Genomic DNA, 17,026 nt, shown 5'->3' with positions numbered 1-17,026 from the left:
AAGACATAGTAATCACGAATTTTATATACACAGAACCCATATATATATATATATATATATATATATATATATATATATATATATATATATATATATATATATATATATATATATATATATATATATATATATATATATATATATCTGTATATATACATATATATATATATATATATATATATATATATATATATATATATATCTGTATATATATAGAGTGTGTGTGTTTGTCTGTGTGAGTATGTGTGTGTTGTAATCTTTTTCATTATTCTGATGGTACAAAGAATTGCTTAGTATGAGATTAAAATAATTATACCATTAGGTAGATGACAAGGGTACGGTTTATCCCTCTCCTCAGCGTAAAACTAGATAGCAGTCGTTTTTTTACAACTATTCCGGAAACCTCTGCACATACGTGTATATGAATTCTCATTTACTCATAACTAAGCATCATGAAGATTGTCGGACGAACGCATTTATTTATTTGGAAGCAGTGCCATTAATGCGCCTCACTTGGTATGCTGTAGGCATTAACTAAAGGTGTCTGCAGCGCCCATGCGACCCCTAAGTTGCACCCTCTTTTCAGCTTTTTACCTTACCTCCGTTCGCGCTGCCTTTCTTCACACTTGCTGTCCAACCTCTCAAACTTACTTCTTACACCTTTGGATCTTTGTACTTCATCTCCTTTGTTTTATAAAACTCCTTTTTTTTGGCTGCCCAAAGATCCAGTTCCCTCTTTGCATTGCCTTAGGCACTTTACGGCCGAAAGTGCCCCAGTAACCCAGTGCTTGGCTTGGCAGCCTAAATCCCATAAAATCAAGGCAACGTTTTATATATCTAAAATACACTCTACGCTGTTGGCGATCTATCGCTTGAATCTGTGATGTTTCACGTTGCCACTGGGCTTCCTCAGTCCCAATGATAATCTGTATACTGTGCAATGCGTTGCACTTTTGAGGTTTGTGATTGATCTGTTAATTACTTTCGGTATAGTTTATAAATGGCACGGGGTGGAGAATGGCGTGCAAGTAACTAAGCGGAAGAGAACAAGAATACCGAGTGTCAGACAAGAGAATAACTTTTATCGGTGAGTCTAATGTGATTATCGTAATTTTCACTGCTCATCTCAACTCTTATAAAGCATTAACAACATACATTAGTTTCGCTCGGCGCTCATTTTGCACTTAATGCTGTTGTATTTTACACAACGCGCTTACGATGTAGTTCACGTGTACAATACTGCGACTTACTGCTTTTTTTTTTGTTTCAACATTGCCAGCGCACAAATGGCATAAACATACGAGACAAGTGATTTAGATTTTATGGCATCATTTCATGTTAATTTCTTTCATAATATATAAGCAATGAAAGCGTCCCGCTAAAATTATGAAGAGGATTCTCACACTATAATTCTCTCTCAATTTAGAGTCGTGATGCCTTTTTAACTTATAAATCTAAAGGATAGCAAAGTATTCTTGTTCAGCCTGCTCACAAACTCAGGATTTTCAAATCATGCAGCATAATCGCAGAGACGATGATATAAAGATTCTAAAAGACTATATTCTCTCCGAGGAAAATGGTCATATTGATAATAGCAATAATATTATTTTGTATTACAAACTTAGTTACGTCGTTCTCATGTTTACACAAGGGAAATATAAAAGAAGACAGTTAAACTGACAAAAAGACAGATGATCACAATCAGATACGCATAACCAAAATATATAATGATAATGATTTATATTACTTATTCGTCTCGAATATTAATTGTAACTGTTTTAATGAAATTAATGATGGCAACAACACTTAAGAAACTAATCACAGAGTGAATTTTTAAACATACAGACAACATACAAAGAGAACGCTGTTACGCAACACCAAAACTGAAACATCATTCAGAAAATTACTTTCCATTTCTGCTGCTGAGGCAAAGTCACTATAATAAATTTTTCGAGACGAAAGAAGCAACACGGTAAAGCCGCTAAGTCATGCAATATGGAAATGTCCATACAATCTGGCAGGTGTTTTTGACATGGAAAGACGCCGAGCAGAGGAAATGAGACAGGGGACGTTTGGGAGGAAATGACAAAATTTGTGAGACAAAAATGGAGCGCTTAGGATTTGCTTCGTGAACTATTAAAAGCCATGCCGTTTTGTTAAAGAAATAAAAGATTTACATGCAAAAAGTATATTATATATTCGATAGTTAAAAGAAATTACTGTAACAGCAGCAACAATACTGTAGTATCACTAATGATAAGAATGTAGTACTACGTCAGCAAAGTAAAAAGATACATTACTGAGGTAAATAATGACATCTCGTTAGATGAAAAATGTCTTTCAGTCAGTTCTGACCTAGAGGAAGCTCTAAAATATTAAAATGACCTAATATTAGGGAAAGAATACCTTAGACAATCGAAATATCAACCTTCCGGTTTTAAGGGTATCTTTGCGTTGTGGACGTACGATTAATGCCAAAGAGAATGGCATATGGTAATATATTGTTATATAATTTATAAAAGCAGCTTGCATTTACAAGCATGAAATAAAGAAAGAAAGAGGAGCTAGGATGCAGCCTGTAAAGCTGTGACCAGCTAATAACATATCGTGAATAGATATATTTTAAAATCCACCTTGTCAAGGGGGTAAGAATTTTGGTCTGCGGTTACAGTACTGGGCCATTTTTAATTAAATTTTATATAGCATTTTGCGCTAGAATTTCAAAGCTCATCCTTAAAAAGGTTGCGATAAACTAATAAGCAGGAAAATGCCAAGCAAAAGAAAACCGCTTTGGTGACTAGAATATTTGTGCTTATTCAGTGTCTATTTGAAATAATAGAAAAATAACAAATTTATATGCGCCTATGTCTCATAAGAAAATAACTGCATTTAGAGCGTGGTTGTGATGTTGCAATTGATTTTACATTGTTTTAAAAAAAGTTCATCGTAATTACGTAAGTTGGATACTTTCAGGAATACAATACTGACCTAATTGGCAGTGGACAATTGTTATATAATATTTCTCCTGTGCATGTTAGATTCTAAGGGCAAACAGAAAAAAATCGTAGGTAAGGGTAGTTCTTTTATGTAAGTTGCTCTACAGCGGTTGGATTTTCTGTGGAATCGTCCATTGGTATAACATACTTAAATCAAGGTTGTGGTTAAGAATTTCTTCCAAGACGGCCTAATTCTATTTACAAGACGCACATGATACTTGAGCTTTGGAAACGCTAGAATGAAAGCGAAAGGACATAATTATTTACTGTTAATGTTCAGTATTATCTTCAGCCTACCAGCAAACACGCCTCCCACATAACATAGAGGTTGGTGAAAGCACGTTTCCTTAAGTTTAGAGCATGAGATACATTAAAAGTATGTTCGAAGATGGAGCCTCGGGGTACCTATCAAAAGAAACTTGAACGATTGTTCGATATATTACAGAATCTTTTGAGGAAATGAAAGACCCAGAAATTGGTGGCTTTTGCAGTCGGCTTCTCAGATCTTTTTGAGGATCAAGAATGATTATATGTATTTATTTATGTATATAAATATATATATATATATATATATATATATATATATATATATATATATATATATATATACACACATATACATGTATGTATGTATGTATGTATATATATATATCTGTGTGTGTGCGGTGTATTTTTGAGTGTGTGTAGGTAGCAAGTACTTCAGAGAATCATGTTCATGAACATTTAAAGAGGAAAGACCGGTGACCTGCTACACTAACTATAATATATTTCTGTTCTATCATGAATTTATTACTGGAAATAACACCAAACTGATGAACCGCAGTTTCCCTACGGTTTCTAATGTTTTAATATCTCTCATTGTTATTCATCTCTATAAACAGTATATAAGAATATTTCTGCGAAGCTTATTGGTACTGATGATAATGATAATTTCATACAGACGATAAATTTTCATAACAGCGATGAATATGGAAATGCATTACATCTATATAAATACCGTTTAATCAAGAGTATTGGCAGTTCACGTGATAAGGATTTAAAAGCGCAAATGTGAAGGGGTTGGACGATATTAGATTATGAACAATCAGAATGAATATAAATGATTTGTTATCTGTGCGCTTCAGGGTAGTGTAACATTTTTGCAAGATACTCGTTCATATGAGATCAGAGTATGAACGGGTTTTGGCTCTGGGTTCCTTGCATATAAAAAGTTCTCCTTCCTTTGTCCTTACTGAAATACAGTCTTAGTAAGTATAGGAGGCCAATTACCTTTAGTCTTATCATTCCTTTGTCTTTAATGAACTTCGTTCTGAGTAATTAGGAGGGTGATTACTTCAGTCGTTATCATGAACAGTTTTGTACGATGGCCAGGAGAAAAAAAAAATCTTTAACACGAACTTAGTAAAACCTATAAGATACCTACTGGACCGTTTATCGCATTAATATTGAAAGTAAGCCAATAATATAAATAAGATTTAGAGCCGAATGATGACAGTCGAACTTCTGTGGAATATAATCACTAAATGCTGGTGGTGGCGAGTAAGAAGCCAATAATATAAACAAGAATTTAAAGCCGAATGAGGACAGTCGAACTTCTGTGGAATACAATCACTAAATGCTGGTGGTGGCGATAGTCATTAAATGCTGCAAGACAACGTAGTAAGATTACATAGCATTAACTGTGGTATGGGGGATTTATGAGAAAAGTAAATATTTGATTAGGTCAAATGATTGATATTTATCAACGGTATTATATTTTAAGGGGGAAGAAAATAATCTGTAAGTTTTCCTTTTTTCTTTTAAGAGAATCTGGTAAGAAATTTGATCAAAATAAAGGATATGAAAATGAATTGTCCTATTAAACACAAGCTTGATGTCACTTGAGATAGCAGAGGAATATAAACATTACTCTCATACTTAAACGTAGAAATTATTGCCACAGTTAATGGCAGAATCACTGAGGTCACTAGTTGCATAGAATAATGTAGGTGATAAAAAAATCTTCTGTTTTTCTGGCCCCATTGATTTATTGGCTTTTGCCATTGACCTGATATTCATTTACTTTCTGTAAGAAAACAATTCCGGCCATGAATTGCTGAAAAAGAAAAACGACTAGAAATGAGTGGCAAGCATATCCGGCTCTCATAACAAGTATGCAAGAAACTGTCATTTCCAAGATTTGCATTAATCTAAGCTTTGTGACTTTTTTCTTTTCCAAGATTTGCATTAATCTAAGCTTTGTGACTTTTTCTTTCGCAGATGTCAAGCAGAAATGGAAAGCGGTGGCAACTGTGACCTTGCGGTGAGTAAGAATGACAAATACTTCATTATTTTTGCTTCTCTTAGGTTTGCTCTGTTCTTGGAAATGTTTTTAAAAGAGAAAGCTTTCAGAGTTTTTCTTAAGAACATGGCGAATTCTCTCAGAGAGAGAGAGAGAGAGAGAGAGAGAGAGAGAGAGAGAGAGAGAGAGAGAGAGAGAGAGAGAGAATATACTTGTAGGCATAACTGCATGAAATCAACATTTAAATTTTTACTTTTTCGTAAAAGTACAGATTTTTATCATATAAAGGGCATCTAGAAAGTGTCGTCTGTATCACTTCTGAAAAGCTTTTACATTTTTTTTTTATCAAGGATACATTTGAAATTTCGAAATAGATCTTCCATGTCTGAGTCGACTGTCGATCTAATCCGTAGGTAGACTGGCACACAAAAAGTGAAGGTCTATATTATTTATGATGTGGAATTCACCGAAGACCCAAATTTAGCTTCACTGAAAATAAATTCTTTCTTTATTTTGGTTCATTACTGAGCATTCGGAGATAAAACGGACAACATAAATGGGCATGCATCGAAACTGTAATAGCTCAAAGGGCTGGTAAATAATGGAACAAGGTTAATTAATGAGGTCAAAGACGAAACAAAAAGGCACGGAAAGGTTAACGAAATGCACTTTAGGGTACGGTGTCAAGATGCAAACGAAGTTAGAATAGCGAAAATGTTACGCGAAGTGAAACGTTTGTGAACCTTGACCTAAAATATAAATGAAGAATTTCGTAATCATCTCCTTCCTCCACGTTTATTTTGGGTATACCCTTTTCCTTCTGAAGAAAGCGTATTGTTTTGACTGACCATAAATACCAGACTGGGACCAATTCCCAAATATTTTGAAAATACAAAATAAAAAAAAAAGACAGGAAATTTGTTTTTAATTGACTGACCTTCTAGAAATGGACGTCATTCGATAAATGAGCTGAGTTGACGACAAAAGCACTGCATAAAAGAGATATTACATGCTGTTCAAGTTATGTGGTAACGACCAGGAAAATTAAATCAATTTAAAACTGTAGACAAAGTAAACGATCAGCCTTGATATCATTCTTGTTCTTTCCATTTTTATAAATTTTAGAGGTAATAAAATAGAAATACATAGACTCTACCAATCACTTTCACTAAATATATTTGTAAATGTAATAGTCACAGTGACATCTTGGCTTCTGGATTTGATTTCCCTCTTTGGATAAGCTTTCCACTACAAGGCCTGAATTCAGGTAGGGAAATAGTGAAGAGGTAACTCATTATTTCTATTTTGCATGGGTTCGAATCCCACTACGGAAGGAGAGGTTATTTATTCCCCAAGTGGATTCAATGTTTGTCGTGATAGGCATATCCAAGAAAGTGTAGCGAAAAAGAAAAATCAGGATGTAATGTTGGCTATCATAAGACAATATATATATATATATATATATATATATATATATATATATATATATATATATATATATATATATATATGCTTGTGCATGTATAATCATTTATATCTCAAATTTGGAAGAATCTTCTTTCTAATTAGCTGCGAGTCTTCAATGATCTTTGGTCGAAATGGCAGGCACACTAGCGCTCCATTTTAAAAGCTCCGGATTGTCCCACGGACTCATTGCCCAATCCATTTAAAGTTAAGGAACCGCGCTAATCTAGCGCATTTCTTAGAGAAATAAAAGAAAATATATATATATGCGAATCAAAAAATATAAATTGTATGTCTTCTCTAAAGATATCAGTAACTTTCAGTCCTTTGTTACTGAGCATTCAGGGTGTTTAGGTGTTACGAGCCGGTTGACAGTTGTGATTACTTCGAAGAATGCTCAAATGCACTTTAATAGTGAATCATTCTTGCGAAGACTCTGTCATTCTACTTTGAATGGTAGATATCAGCTCTAAACAGATGAACCTCATTCGATCATTCTGATATATAATAGACGAAATTGAAGTTAACAAGAAATATACAAATATAAACTTTTAATTTTATTCGTATTGTTAACTTCCAATTTTTTGAAAAAGTTATGCCAAAATATTTTTCCAATTTCTACCCAAGTTATTTGTATCCTGACTCGTCCAAGGGCCCATATACTCCCATCAGTGAAACAAGACGTCCTTTCATTGATTTTAACAAAGTGTTTCAAAACTCATGAGCAAATTCCTTACGTGATCTGTTCCACAAAGATCGGTCTATTTCCTACTTTAGAAACTACACTTCTGAAGCCAAGAGCTTTAGCTCTGCTTTGGTGCTTACAACCTTTGTGACAACACGGGTTACAGGAGCTATTTCCTCTTTGGCAATTCATTTCTTTCTTTCTTGTTCTGAGAGTGCAGTACTTGTTATTTTACATGGAATAATATTTCTCTCTCTCTCTCTCTCTCTCTCTCTCTCTCTCTCTCTCTCTCTCTCTCTCTCTCTCTCTCTCTCTCTCTCTCTCTCTCTTCATAAGCATGGTTTGACGTACTCTTAATATATTCAGAGTAAACTAACAAAAAGCTAATTAGTAGCCATTATATTTGATCTTTCTGAATTCCGCTTTTGGTTATATTTTTATGCTTGATACATAAATGAACCTATCCACTAATTATTGCAACTCTGATATTAAAAATGAGATTCACTAAGATTATGAAAAATTCAGTTATAGAATCCTCACCGTTTACAAACACTTAGGAAAGAGATGCAAAAACCATGGATGATGGGAAATAACATGAGAGGTTTACATAACGAAAATGGGCGATTATCTGAAGTGAAGTTACACGTATACGAATTGGATAATTACGCTAATTGATGGCAAAACGGAGTCTTATTTCTTTTAATTCAGAAGAAACATATAATGTACGGTTGGAAAGAAAATACAGGTATGAACTTAATGAGAAAATTAATTCTAGAGTAAGAGATGCTAAGGGAAGAACACTGTCCTGTGTAAATAGCGCTGACATTTTGAAGAGCTGTTGAATGTTGAAAATTAAAAAGAAAAAATTTGAGTTACATGAGTTGTATGAGTTAATGTAAATTCAAGAGTGATTATGAAAGTGACTAGTGAGGATGAGAGCCAAGCAGCCGAAATGTTGAAGAACTGAATTTCAAACGTGTTTCTGTGGCAGGGTGGTGATAATATAATTAGCTGGAAAACCAAAGTTTGTACGGTGTCTGGAAGATGGCTAGATTTCAAAAAAGGAAAAGTTTTGAGCCACATGTAAAAATTATGAGAAATGACATTAAACAGTACAGTTGAAATGGTGTATGTTGTAGTTTTCTATCTGAAAAATTAAATAGAAAACAGGACAAGTAGAGCAGGGGCGTTCCTAGACATTTTGGGGCCCGGGGGGCACAGTCCCATTTGGGGCCCCTCTTATGGGGTGGGAGGCGAGCGAAACGAGCCAAAGCAGCTCGGGGGTTCGGGGGAGGGGGGAAATTTTTAGAATATGAGCAATTGTAGGATCATTTTAAAGGCACTTGTAAATGCAAATTTCAGAAATTTAGCTTGTCCTGTCACAGCAGCAATGGTTAAATTTCGCATTTTGGGACACACCCCCCTCACTTTGGGGCCCGGGGGGTGATTTCAAACAGGGCCCCCCCCCAAAAGGAACGCCACTGAAGTAGAGAAAGAGTAGAACGGGTTCTAACACGAAAGAGGGTATATGGAGCTGGTGCTCAATACAAAACACTTCTGATTTTGTGGTATACAGTAAATGAACGTGGCAAGCGATTATGGGAAGACAGTGTCCTCTAAGGAAATAAAGAATGATCCAGCGCTATACAATACGACCACCTAGCCGAATAAGAATTTATTCTATGAATATTTGTACTCAAGTCGAAATGAAGCAAATCTCATCCTGGGACTAAAATATGTCGAAAATAACTGGATTAGTTAATTAGTTAATATGCATAAACTGGCGTTGCAACGACTAACGTTACTGACATTAGAAGACCCACTTAGTAAACTGAACATCCAGTATAATGGTATAAGTAAAAGATGGCAATGATACTTTGTAGGGAAGTTAATAAAAAAATACGAGAGTCAATGGAATTTTGTGAGCAGCTTGAAAAGCTAATAAAAACCGACGCTGGGGAAGACCTATGACTGAAATAGCAGTACCGACAAAGAATACTTTCAAAAACGAGTTTCATTTATCATTCCATTAAATTTTTCGCCAATGAAAACCTCGACGATTTTTTTGCAAATGGAATATGAACCTTGTACAAGGATGGAATACAAGTAGTATTGTTAACTTAAAAATGTTAGCCATGATGTCTATTATGATGGCTAATTGAAACTCGTGCCTCTAAATTAATAATGAAGACTCCATGAATTATTGAGAATACCGGCAAAACCTAAGTTCACAATAGTACTTATAGCAAAAGCGAGAAGATGAATGATTAATTACATTCGCTCATGTTTACTATGCTTACGCTTTTAACAACAAATTGCTAAACATCTTCTTTACGAATAATTTAGAGTATCTCTCTCACGTGTGATGAATTATTTAGATAATTTCTCTTATTTCATTGCAGGAAACTGTACCTTGTGGTAATATCAATTGAAAAAGATTTTTTTTTAAGTGTCGATGAATTTACCGATATTCACATTATTTCATTGCCTAAGGAAATTATAAAATAACAAAATATGATTGGTTACACGATAAGTAAGGAAGAAAATAATCATTTAGTAATACACACACACACACACCTTTATACATATATATATGTGTGTGTGCATGAGTGTGTGCGCGCGAGTGTAGAGTAATAAATCGACCTTATCTTCATTATTATTTGATTTTGTGGAATTAATTTCACATAAACAAATAACAGGGTGCAAAGATATTATGTTAATTTAAGAAAAATAAAGGATAACCTAAATGACTTGATCCTGCAAGATATCAAAACTTATACGATGGTGCTATATTGCGGAATATCATTGGATTAATGATTTGTTAACTTCCATGAAGAAAAAAAGAAAGAATTTTAGATATGGCTAAAATGATGTCACAAAAATTAAAAAAGGAAAGAGAATCATCACTGAATATGTTTTACTGGAAGAAATGGATTAAAGCAAATGACGAAATATCATTTATCAAACTTATGTAACCATTATTTTATTCAATGGTGATGGGAATGTATGAATTCATTTTCCGTAGAGAGACAGAGGCTACTCCAGGGTTTTCCAAATCACAGACATCATGGTTTGTCTAAAAGTATTGTCTGTATAGCGTCATGGACTAATGCTTTATTTTACAGTTATAACAAAACATAAATAAAAGTAATATCCCAGAAATTACATCAGAACGATTCGTTGCATTAAAAAACGAATAAAATAAACTATCTTTGCTGAAATTATTGGCTTTACCGAATACAGATTTTTCTATCCTTATATTATTCATGAAGGGAAATGGCACCTTTATTGGGACAACCAGATGTTTACGCTTCATATTTAATCCAAAAATTTCGATTCACTGAAAATGGAACGAACATGCATAACTAAAAACAAACTATTTGATATTTGCTAAAAATGAGATTAGATGTGTCCTTCATGTACCAGTCAAATTTGCATAAATGTAGTTGCATTACCTGCGGGCGTTTATTCTTGCATGTGTATATTACGCACACACAAGAAAACCAACTTCCTAAATCCTTTGGCCATTCAATTCATAGCCAAAGAAAATTATTCGACTAAAAGCTTATCCTATTTTCAAAGAGATCAAACTTCATACTTTGGTTAATTTGAAGTAACTTGGGCTTCGTCAAGCGCATAGCTACCGTCACCTATATTTGCTAATCCTCTGATAAATAAAAACGTGGCGTGGAGCATATTCGCAGGATGTTATTCATAATAAATGCAGTTTTGCAATCTATTGAAGCTGGACGTCTACGCTTGCAGGAAAATGTTCCATTTTAGAGTGATGGATTAGTTAAGAGATCACACGAGACATTATCCAAAGAGGATTATAGGTAATATATTGCACTGCCCCCGGCTACGCTCTGCCGGATAATAGGATTACTGTCTTTAAGCTTTCAAACCTTTGCTTTTTATATCCTTTCAACTACATGGCTCTCCACTTTTACAAGAAATAAAATTAAACGTTAATATGTGACTGAGAAACGTGAAAACGAGGATAAAATGAGGATAAAAAGTGTAGGATTAATGTCAGACAGAGACTTGTAGGAACAAATTTGACATCAGTAACTTGTCCGATCAAAAGGTGGTATTATTATTCCCCATAAGACTCAATAACCTCACTAAATACTTGTTTTTGGTGTGCTGTACATCTGATATTTTATAGTATAACGAGCGATATTCAGTGTCATGTGTTAAATCAACACTTGCCAATTTCCAATCCCATTTACCCGTATATTTTAGCTATACTCGTATAATCATGGGTTAAAATTCTAAGGAAAAAATTAATGGCAGTATATTCATTGCACTTCAGATTACTTCCAGAACGTCGAGGTGGGATATCTTTTATCAAATGCCAGACACAAGTGGATGCGAAACAAAAACACAAGTGAACACAAAATAAAAACACGATCCATACAGGGAGTTGCACAAAACTGGATTTTCAGGAATAATATTGAGCAATGATAGATACAAGTGAGCATCATATTCATTTCTAAAATACATATCAGTTAGTACTTTCGTGAAGATATGGCAAACTATGTATCTGATTAAGTAGCCGGAATTTTTTTCCCTGTCTCTATCTGGGGATGATGAACACCACATTAAGACTTCAGTCGTCGTCCAGCCCCTGGCCAATCATCCTGACCACTACCCCCTGTATAAATAATCTGAATGAATGTGCCTTGGCAACAGCTATATACTGTATGTAACGTCCAGAAGATTGGAACCCGTCCCTTCGACTCTCTCTCAAAATACCGACATTTTTGACATGGGTACACTAGTTCTACAGTACTTGGGGAAACCCAACAGCTTTATTGAAATTTTAAAAAAAAGTACATTTATATCATAAACACGTTAACGGTGGTAAATATAGTACATCGATTCATGAATTAACAATGGAAAGTAGTATTAAAAGCACATTAAATAAAGATACAACCAACGCCATTTCAGAGTATATAAAATTTTGTTTTGGGTTCATAAAAGATATCGGGAATGTTTTTGGTGTTCTCTCTCTCTCTCTCTCTCTCTCTCTCTCTCTCTCTCTCTCTCTCTCTCTCTCTCTCTCTCTCTCAGAAATTAGTCCTGGAATCAGTTGCTCAATTCTCAGGCATTCGCTGACATGGGTTTCACCCGCTAAAACTCAACATCACCCATGAAATTAATATCGCCAAATTAAAAGATAAAAAAAAAAAATCTATCTTTGAGGATAACTGAGACCATCCAAAATGAGAGATAAAGAAGAAACCATTGACTTACCATCTACTCCTTCTGCGTGATCAGACGCGTCACCATTTGTGTGAGGGTCCTTATCGACGCATTCGGAGTCAGGGACCTCGGCTCTCAGGGGCAACATTGAGACTAGAGCCTCCGTATACGTTGGAGGGAAAGAGGGCAGGGGTGGAGGTGGCGTTGGAGGGAGGGTAGGGATGAGCCGTTGCAGAGGCAGCGGGTGTCTGGCCTCGAAGTGCACCAGGTTGTCGGTCGGGCTTGAGTCGTCTCTTCTGAGGATCTCCGAAGGCGACATTCTTGCCTCATTTGCTATCACCTGCCGATGGAAATAGATATTTTGGGATCAGTTAACAGAAATTTCTCTCCGTATATCTATCTGTTCGTTGTTTATGAATAGTTACCGTACTCTAGACTTCAATCATAGGCTTTATATCCAATTTCGCTTTATTATGTTTCAGCATACTTGCGATATTAGGATTCATATTTAATACAATGCAGGATGGACATATAAGTGTGTGTGTGTGTATATATATATATATATATATATATATATATATATATATATATATATATATATATATATATATATATATATATATATATATATATATAGCAACCAAATGAATAGAGCATGTGTGATGTTTTCCACCTTATTCAGTCAGGAGAAAGGTGAAAGGAAATAACTCGAACCGAGTGATTTCACGTATTTCTATACCTCATCAAGATTCGGGTACAATTGGTAAGGAAATAAGAAGAGAATAACAAGAAGATCTCTTGGTAAATTTTTAAAACAATGGTAGTGCCTAATAACCAGAGATAGGAAAAAATGTTGCTATTTAGGCCATTTTAGGTTTTTTTATGTTATGTATTTTCACCAAAATATGTGATGGAAAAACTAGAATATGCGGTTTTAATCAGTGTTTTATTTCCGTGAAAAATGCAGGAAAACAAAATCAGAAATGATGCACAACCAATTCTGCGGCCAGGGGGGACAGGGGTGGATTTCCACTGAAATTTATTAACATTTCAAACAATAGACATATAATACTGAATGAGCACTTGATCAGCAAGCCATAAACTGAAATTAATTAGTACATATAGCTGAAAAGTGAAAAATAGAAAGGAACATATGATTAATGTTTTTAATTAGCTAACTATTATCCCCTAAATAAAATTCTGGCTACAAACCTGTTTACAAAACATAATACTATAAAAGATATAGAGCTCAGACTGCTGAACAATTGTAAAAACAATTTGTAACCACAATTTTGTTCAAATTTTCTTCTGTAAAACGGAGACGCTCCTTTATACATCCACATTGGCAGCTGATATATGTCTAATTATTGCAGTTACAAATAATTTCAGTATTTACTTACATAAAGCGGAAAATATTCTTTTCTGTCAGTGATGCAGTGTACAGTATAAACTCATTACTCTTGGCATCCTTCACCAAAATCTGTTAGCTTTTAACTCATTTCCAATAAAACTTGCAGAGGTTGGATAAAAATGTTGCTATTAACACCAGTTTAGGCATATCTCTAGCAAAAATCACAATTTAGGTTTTTTTTGCAAAAAACTGATTTACGTGAAAAAAAATATTTTTTATGTAATCACATATTTTCTCTATCTCTGCTAATAATCTATTTGTTTTAAAATACGCTTCATCAGTATTTCATCCACTTTTACTGTATAACTCAGGTTGATAATTAATTACTTATGACAGCCTTTTTAAATAAAATATGCGTGATTATATCACGTTTCCCTTAACCATTTCTTTATAAGAGACCGTTTCCTTAGATTATATCCAGTTATCAATAACAACAATCTAGTATTAATTTTCCTCTGAGAAGTGATGGATTATAAATTACCTGATACCTTTCAGTCAATCAATCCTTAGACTAGAATTTCTAGCAAACCACATGCAATAAAAAGAGATGGTAATAGGATGGAGAGAGAGAGAGAGAGAGAGAGAGAGAGAGAGAGAGAGAGAGAGAGAGAGAGAGAGAGAGAGAGAGAGAGAATGAAAATGCATTTCTGAAGAGATGATATAGCACAGAAATGAAATAATACTTCAGAAGGAAAGAGATCTCCTATTTTTCTTTTTCTGCTTGGTTTATCACAGCCCTCAAGATTTAAGAAAACTTTCCAGAAAGGATAGACGGTCGACTGGATAAAGTTTACGGATCCATTAAAGGCCAGAACTTAAATCTGATGGCTGAAGGTCCTTTTGATTGCTTTTTCGTCTGCTCAAAACCGCAGGATGTTGAGCATGAGGGAGGATGGAAGAGAGGGAGGGAGGGGTGGTTCATCAGAAAGAAGGGAGTATCAGACGAGCATCGTCTGGTTTTATAAGTTCAGAAATAAAGTTGTAAACACTGTCTCGGTAATTGCCATCGTCTCGATTTGAAAATCCTGTTTTATTTGTATTTCAAATTCGAATTAGAATGTAACTGATGCAAGCACACTACTATTATTTTGCTGCGACTGTGAAAAAATTATCACAGAGATGCGTTGTACTTTTCATCATGCACTGTGGGGATTGTCAGGCGTGGGAATAAGGTTTTGCTAATAGATTTATTTGTTACGCCAATTCATTTCTTTTGCTTTGTCTACCCTACTTGTAGTTGTGTTCGGTTCCCTCTCAACTTCTCTTTTCTTATACTTTTATCTAAGACCTTAAACAATTACCTCTTTTAATGACTTTAATTATGATTATACTTTCGGTACCCACCGAAAGTATAATCATAATTAAAGTCATTAAAAGAGGTAACTGTTTCAGGGGTTAGATAAAAATATAAGAAAAGAGAAGGTGAGAGGGAACTGAACGCAACTGAACAAGTCGGGCAGATAGAGTCGCTGGCGAGGTTATAAGTAAGCCTAGTACCTGCTTTCAAGAGACAATAATCTTGAGACTTTGATTACCCTCTGTCGTCCCCTTCTGCCTGCAAGACTTGCGTTTTCCATGATTGCCATATTGTTGTTTTCATCTTCCCTTTTCCTTTCCCTCCAGGCGTAGGCCATGATAATATCAGGTTGCCTGTCTCCCAGGTCTTTATAAAGAAGATAATGGAATGTTTTATTGCGTATATGTAGAAACAATGGACGCTTCTTATCTCGCCACAATCACGCTAATGACCGAAACGGCTACTACGAATGCGACAAATTACTCTGCTTAGGAACTATAACATGTAAGACAAAGGTTAATGACTTTCCTCATATATCCCTTACGTCCATTGTCACTTAATGCGGTTACATTAAATTGCCTGTCTTTTTTTCTCTCTCCCTTCCTAAAATTTACGTATTCAGTCCTTATTTACAGACCCGTTTAGTAACAAAGAATTCCGAGAGGTACACAGGAAATTAAAGATAATTGCATAATTAATCTAAATCTTCATGTTTTCATTTTGATGTGGGGAAAAACATAGATAATAAGGAAAAAAAACTTACAAAGCGCATACCTCCGCCAAACTTCTATCAGCAGTATTTTTATATATTAGAAACTTACAAGTCAACACCAGACACAGTATCCAATCAGACTTTTATTTTCTAGAGATAACTTTTAACACTGGTTACCAAAATCTGCAGCAAAAATGTGTGGCATTTTGGTTTCTACAGGCTAGGTTAGCTATGAATCTTTAGCAAAAAAAGCCATTCTTCACAATACATAGTCATTTGTTGCTATTCAAGGGGCCAAAATTTTGACCTTATTTTCGTAAAAATCCTCCACTCTTTATCATTTGTGTAATTCTTCTAACTAACAAACCCACCCCGCCCCCCCAAAAAAATATTCAAACAAAATCAAAATCCTAACTTACTTTGTGGACGTAAATACGTACACACACAAACACATACACACCCCCATATATATATATATATATATATATATATATATATATATATATATATATATATATATATATATATATATATATATATATATATATATATATATATATATATATATATATATATATATATATATATATATATATATATCTTTATATTATATATATATATATATGCCATGCATATATACCCATATCTTTTTTGATTATATATATATATATATATATATATATATATATATATATATATATATATATATATATATATATATATATATATATATATATATATATATATATATATATATATATATATATATATATATATATATGTATATATAAACGATATCAGTCATCCTTTTCTGAAAAACTGTAAGAAATTTGTTATATTTGCTCTGGAGAAAAGATGCTTTAATCGCATCCAAAAACTAAAAAATGCCTCCAAAACATTTAATGCTGGCTGCCCTTTTACTTCTGTGATGTAGAGCACTTTTCGCTTTCAACCCTGTTGCATCTTACTAAC

The 17,026-nt window shown here is 34.1% G+C and overlaps 1 protein-coding gene and 1 long non-coding RNA gene across 6 annotated transcripts in view; one reads left to right on the top strand and one right to left on the bottom strand.

Annotated features, from left to right (window-relative positions):
* LOC136854118 (uncharacterized) overlaps positions 1–17,026 on the top strand; it is a 409,448-nt gene that overhangs the window by 279,331 nt on the left and 113,091 nt on the right. The window contains exon 5 of the long non-coding RNA XR_010857632.1: positions 5,256–5,298. This is a non-coding gene — a long non-coding RNA (uncharacterized lncRNA). The remainder of the gene's footprint in view (positions 1–5,255; positions 5,299–17,026) is intronic.
* Positions 1–17,026, bottom strand: part of LOC136854116 (calcitonin gene-related peptide type 1 receptor-like) — a 161,756-nt gene that overhangs the window by 67,255 nt on the left and 77,475 nt on the right. For all 5 annotated transcript variants that reach the window (XM_067130300.1, XM_067130302.1, XM_067130299.1 and 2 more), the window contains exon 3: positions 12,686–12,974. In XM_067130300.1, coding sequence (XP_066986401.1) covers positions 12,686–12,974 — 289 coding nt within the window. The remainder of the gene's footprint in view (positions 1–12,685; positions 12,975–17,026) is intronic.

The sequence above is a fragment of the Macrobrachium rosenbergii genome, chromosome 28 (assembly GCF_040412425.1).
Source record: "Macrobrachium rosenbergii isolate ZJJX-2024 chromosome 28, ASM4041242v1, whole genome shotgun sequence".
Classification (NCBI taxonomy): Eukaryota; Metazoa; Arthropoda; class Malacostraca; order Decapoda; family Palaemonidae; genus Macrobrachium; species Macrobrachium rosenbergii.
This window is presented reverse-complemented; position numbering and strand designations above follow the sequence as displayed.